This window comes from Myotis davidii, unplaced genomic scaffold (assembly GCF_000327345.1).
Source record: "Myotis davidii unplaced genomic scaffold, ASM32734v1 scaffold348, whole genome shotgun sequence".
Lineage (NCBI taxonomy): Eukaryota > Metazoa > Chordata > Mammalia > Chiroptera > Vespertilionidae > Myotis > Myotis davidii.
The window spans coordinates 750,201-756,200 of NW_006298965.1; the positions used below are offsets into that span (position 1 = coordinate 750,201).

Below are 6,000 nucleotides of genomic sequence, written 5' to 3' on the forward strand. Positions count from 1 at the left end.
CCTGCCCTTTAACCTTACAACTTCAGCACAATAAAGGGGAGAGAACGCTTTATGTGCACTACTGCCACAGACCCGAGTCAGAACCTCTGGGGAGCAGCATTTAGGAACTCACATTTTAACAAAGTCGCCACACGCACTTCCCAGCTGGCCAAGCCTCAGGCTAGGAAAAAGGTTGCCTTCTGGAGTTTCCTTTCCATTTCCAAGCCAGACTCCTCTTTCTAGAGGTTCAAAAACCTAGATTCTGAATTGATCCCAGCACTGGCTCATAGCGCCACTAAACACAGTATTTAGCTTTTCTGATCTTCAGTTTCTTAAACTGCAAGTTGGAAATAACACGTATTGAACAAACGAGGCCTCTGATAAGCGTACGTTGAAGAAACAATCTCATGATGAAAGTGCCTGGTAAACAATGATTATCCTAAGGCTGGTTTTCCACAGTCTCCTCGTTATTCTCTCTCTACAGGCATATGGAGCCCAAGGAGGCAGCTTCCCATTTTACTGAACCGGCAGGTCCACAATCAGCTGCTCTAGTGCTGATGTCCCAGGAGACACGGCCTGGGAGGTCTGAGGCAGAAAGCTGCTCTTCATGGAGACTGGCACTGTCCCATGTCACCCTGCCTTCCAACCCACCTCTCAGCGAGTTCCTCTTGGCTCCCCACAGCTGTTGAGATGACTGATGTTGCAGGTAAACAACTTCCCAGAGGCCAGCCCTGTACCTGCTGGGCTTAGGAAATGACAGGTAAATTGGGCAGCAGTAATGCTGTTTGGGGTGTTGGTGTGAGCTGCAGTATGTCCTGATTAGATGGAAAAAATAGAATCCATTGTGTTGGTGAGGCAGAAAGAGAGAGAACCCAGAGAAGGTTGGCCCTGCACAAAATCCATGGCCCAAACCCAGGCCCGACCTCTGACCCCCAGTCAGGGCCCCAGGTACCACAGTATGCTGTGCATGGTGCAGACCTTCCATGTTTGTCCCTGAACCTGTTCTATGACCCTGTTTGGTCTTCCTGTCCATCCCATCCTCTGTCCTCATCCCTACCTGGGGTGTAGAGGACAAAATTCTGCCTTTAAGCCAGGAGACTTGGATTTTAATCTCATTTTTGCTGCCAGTTAGCTCTGTAACTTGGGCAATCATTTAGAATTCCTTTGGCCCAAAATTCTTACTAAGTGGAAAACAGTTAAATGGGCAGCAAGCACACAGTGGGGGGAATTGAGCCCCATCACCTCTAAGTTCCCTTCCTAGCCATATGCTATGGAGGTGCTACCTAGGGGCCTCAAGCCAGCATCTTACATTGGTTTGCTTTCTTAAGACAAAGCCATACAACTCCATAACCTGCTCTTCTCACAGCTCCCCCCCCCCCAGCCTAGCATACTTACCTTCCCCAATCCTTAGAGTGACTCTCCCCTCCTAGATGTGATACTATATAACATGCACCCACTCCTAGAAAATGTAAATTTTCCCTAATTTGCAGGAGTAAGCATGAAACATGGAGTCAAACATACCCAAATTATAATCTTGGCTTTGCTAAATTAACATGGGTTTTTTTGAGCAAGGTACTAGACATATTCAACTTCTAGTATTATCAGACCCATTTCTACCTACAATGGATCTGCTAATACCCACCTTGTCAGGCTGTGGGGAGGATTAAATGAACACAGTTCCTATAAAGCACAGTGCCTGGCACATAATGTGAGCTCAACAACTGTGTTTGCCTTCCTCCCCTATCTGGGTCATATTGATGCTTCTTTACAACCAACCACACCCTGAAGATTCTGCCTTTCCTCCAAGGCAGTGACTAATCCTGAGAGTCAATGGGTAGGGCTGCACACTGTCCACCTCCAAGGATGTTATTCAACAGACTGTACCCTCAGGGCTCCAATGGGGAGAGCATCAGTAGTGCTGAGATGTCCACATCTTCTACCTTTCTGGCCTCCCAGTCACTTCCTGACGTCTCACTTTGTTTCCAACCTTGGACTGGTGAGTTATCTTCCGTATCTTCTTTTCTTATTCGACCTATGCAGTCAGTTCAGTGTCATCCCCTGAGGTCCAGTTCTGATTGGTCTCCTTCAATATCTTCCTAGTACCTCTAGCACATAGGTGTTTAAACTCAGAGTCCCCAGACTACAGTTAAAGTCCTGCATAATCTTCCCCTTGGCCTTTCCTAAGTTCATCTCTTGTGTTCCTTTACATCTCACTCTGCTCTGGCCAACTCTAACTTCTGTTCCTCCAGATTTCCCAATTCCATGTTTTTCTCTTGTTCTTCCCTCAGTGTGGGAAGCCACACTGCCCATTTCTGCCCATCACACGCCTGTCCTCTCTTCAAAGCTGACCAAAATCTTTCCAGGTATCTCTGCTTTTAAATCACTATAGATCTTGGCCGTTAATTTCTCTCTTTTTCCAATTTGTATTTAGGTCATGTATGATCTTGCCTTTTCAAACATCCTTGATGCCTGAGAAAATCAATAGCATCTTACTAATTTTAATATGTTCACAGCACTCAATACAGAGCCCCTCACAGGAGACACTTGACAGGTGCATACTAAATCGAACCTTCCAGCTGAATATACTGCCAACTTCATCTAGATCCCCAGTTCCCAACATGGGCACATGTCCCACAGGGGGGCAATTTGATTTTTAAGGGGGGCATTCAAGAATGGGTTATTAACAGTGATTTTTTTGCATTTCTTATGGTTCTAGGAGCCTCATACACAGTATATAAATATATATTGTGGCATGGATGCCATGTTCTTTGGAAGCTTGTTTAGACCAAGTTAATGGCCTTTTAGGCTTCCTCTATGTGAATAGCAGTTCACTTTTTAAATAATAAGAATTATATGTCATGGGGGGCTGGTGCGGGCATCAGGATTTTAGAATGGTTAGGTGGAGCATGCCCGAAAGAAGGTTGGGAACCATTGATCTAGGTGTTGTCATATGATAAGATGAAAACAAATGAACAGTCACCACTAGGGGTGCTCGCAGGTAGCTGGGAGATAGAATGATGCAATGGTTTTAAAACTCCATATCCGAGGTCACACGGTGAAGCACCATTGAATACAGGGTCTTGAAAAGAGTAGGCATGTTTGTTTTATAAATAAAGACAAAATGGAACAACTTGGATTTAACTCTTGAATTCACCTTTCCTGAACTGTGTTATCTGGGTAAGTTGCTTAACTTCCTAAGGGTCCATTCTTTTATTTATGATGGGATGGCAATGCTATTTGGGGGAAGTTTTGGGAAAATTAAATCAATCAATGCATATAAAGCAGTTAGCACAGGACTGAACAGATAGAGAACACTTTAAAATAGCTTGTTGTTATCATCATCATCATCTACATTGTTGACCTATATAAATATCGTCTAGATTAATTTAATATCAATTTATTTGCAAAGATGTATTGCTCCTTAAAAATTCTGACAGGTGGCCTGACAATTTTTTTTAACAACAACAACAACAACAAAAAAGCCAACCACTCAAACACCTATAATGTATAAACTTCCACAAATTGGGGAAGGACTTGATTCAAGTTGCACACCTTCTTTTTAAAAACGTGTGAATTCCGTGGGGGCGAGGTGCAAAAACTGGTATATGAAAAAGAAATTAAAAATAGGTCTTTAGGAAATAAAATCCTGTGTCTTTTGGCATTGCTCAAATGTAGAAAACGCATCTGCAGTATTTGGAACCAGTGGCCAGATTGAAAGCTATGGTACCTACATCAGTTACCCTGAGAGCCACGCACACCTGCAAACACTGTTTTCTGAATGCATGCACTCAGAGTTTTCCTAACCCTGTTAGACATCATCAAACAGTTATAGAGAAGCTAGTCAAATGCAGGATTTTAGGATTGTGGGATTTAGGAACAGAAAAGGACCTTGGAAATGATCTAGTTCAAACTCCCAATTTTGCAGATGAAAATTCTTAAGGTCCAGAAAGGACTTCATATTGCCCAACGGCTTCTCTTTTGTTGGCAAAGGAGAATTTCATGACACTTTTTGATGTTAACATAGGATTTCTGAACGGGCAGCTGTGGTACAATCTCAGGAGGAAAATGGCAGTCTCCTTTGTGGGCCTCTTCACTTGAGGAGGGAAGAGGGGTAATGTGCTCTTGGGGAGTTAAAGGTTCTTTCACTGACTCTCAGAGGTAAGTTGATTACCTTTGCAAGACAGTAGGATAAACATGAACAATGATCTTTCCCTCTAGACCTCATCCAGAAAGCTGAAATACATGGACACAGGACGAAATGACACCTTTGAGTTTCACATCAACACCCTACTCAGATATTGGCTTTGCAACAGGTTTAAAAAGAGGTCTTTCTAGCTCTTCTGAGACTAGGCTCCATTCTGGAATGCTTACAGCACAAGCATCACGGCCATGTTTAGATATATCTGCAAGGATTTCGCATAAGCCTAGAGAGAAGAAAGTTGATTCTACAGAGAGGGTCATCGTTCTGCTTTTAAAATTATCCCGTTACCCACTTCCTTTTCTTTTCTCAGTGGCACAGCTCTGCTATTCCAGCTACAAAAGCCAGAGGCCAGTGGCAAGTTCTCAATGAGAGCAGATGGCTAAGGATGGTTTTTGTTTTTTTTAATACACTTCTGTTGATTTCAGAGAGGCAGGAAGGGGGAGAGAAAGAGAGAAAGTGTGTGTGTGTGTGTGAGAGAGAGAGAGAGAAACATCAATGATGAGAGAAAATCACTGATTGGCTGCCTCCTACACGCCCCTACTAGGGATGGAGCCCACAACTTGGGCATGTGCCCTTGACGGAAATCAAACCTAGGATCTTTCAGTCCCCAGGTCGACACTCTATCCATTAAGTCAAACTGGCTAGGGCTGGGGACAGTTTTCAAAATTAATTTCATGGGCTGTTAATAAGTGTGGTCTAAAAAAAATATGTGCTTAGAAAACATTGAATTAGTTAACTTTAAACGAAATTCACCACTAAAATACTTGTTAGTGCCTTTTATATGCTAATGTGCAATGTGAATCTCTTGGCAGAGCTGTGTAAATATAATATATAAAAGCATTTTCCACACTTCTGTACTTATTTGATTTTTCCTCCGCAAGTCCTACTTTAGTCCTACTAGAGCATAAGTTTTAAGCCACTCAATTTGTGGTACTTAGTTATGGTTGCCGTAGGACATTAATATACCTAGATGTGAATTTTAGCTCTGTCACTTAGCAGCTCTATGAATTATTTAAACATTATCCCCCTGATACTTTAAGAATACTTACCTTTCTGTGATTGTTTCTCTGAGGCCACTGGCCACCCCTTTGACCACAGTGCTAGCTTTGGGCGTCAGCACCACCTGAGATATAAAAAACGAGCCCTTCTTTCTTCTCTCAGTGATGGATGCCTGAAGGAACTGAATCAGTTTTTCTGGGTCTGTGGTGTTGGCCCAGGGTGCTGGCATCATCTGCCCAGGCCAGAGGAAGGGCACCTCCAGAGCCACGGGACTGTGGTAGAAGACCAGCACCTGGTAGTCCTTCTCCCACAGGTACTTTAGACTCACTTCCTGTGCAAAAATTGCTGGGCACATTTTATTTCCATAGATGTCTTTCAGCATCTGGACCAATTTTTCATGGTGATATTTCTGCATTCCATAAAAATGATTGAAGTCCAAGAACACGACCTCCTTACGGTGATCTGTGAGGAATGCATTGATCTCCTCAAGGCCCTCGTTGACTTTGGCACTGAACAAACCATGAGCAAAGTAGAGTTCATTGTCGGGGTCTCTGGGCTTGGTGGAAATTCGAAGATCAAAATAACGGATCCCAGCTCCTAGCTGACCAGTAAAGTTCATCGTTTGCGTGGCTAACCATTTCCTCATCAGCTTTTTGGCCACAGTTCCAAAAACAGAGACAAAATTCTGGACAGTTTCTGGCTGTTCAGGCCCTACTGGAGAGGCTTCGTCGATGTAGAAGCTGAAAGAATCATGAGATCCTAGAAGAACAACAAGGCACAATGTGGTTACATTTCAGTCCTTTGTCCTCCCCAACCTCTTT

At 43.4% G+C, this 6,000-nt stretch overlaps 1 protein-coding gene across 1 annotated transcript in view; it reads right to left on the reverse strand.

Annotated features, from left to right (window-relative positions):
- PLCXD3 (phosphatidylinositol specific phospholipase C X domain containing 3) overlaps positions 1-6,000 on the reverse strand; it is a 128,039-nt gene that overhangs the window by 41,459 nt on the left and 80,580 nt on the right. The window contains exon 2 of the mRNA XM_006774553.2: positions 5,230-5,938. Coding sequence (XP_006774616.1) covers positions 5,230-5,938 — 709 coding nt within the window. The remainder of the gene's footprint in view (positions 1-5,229; positions 5,939-6,000) is intronic.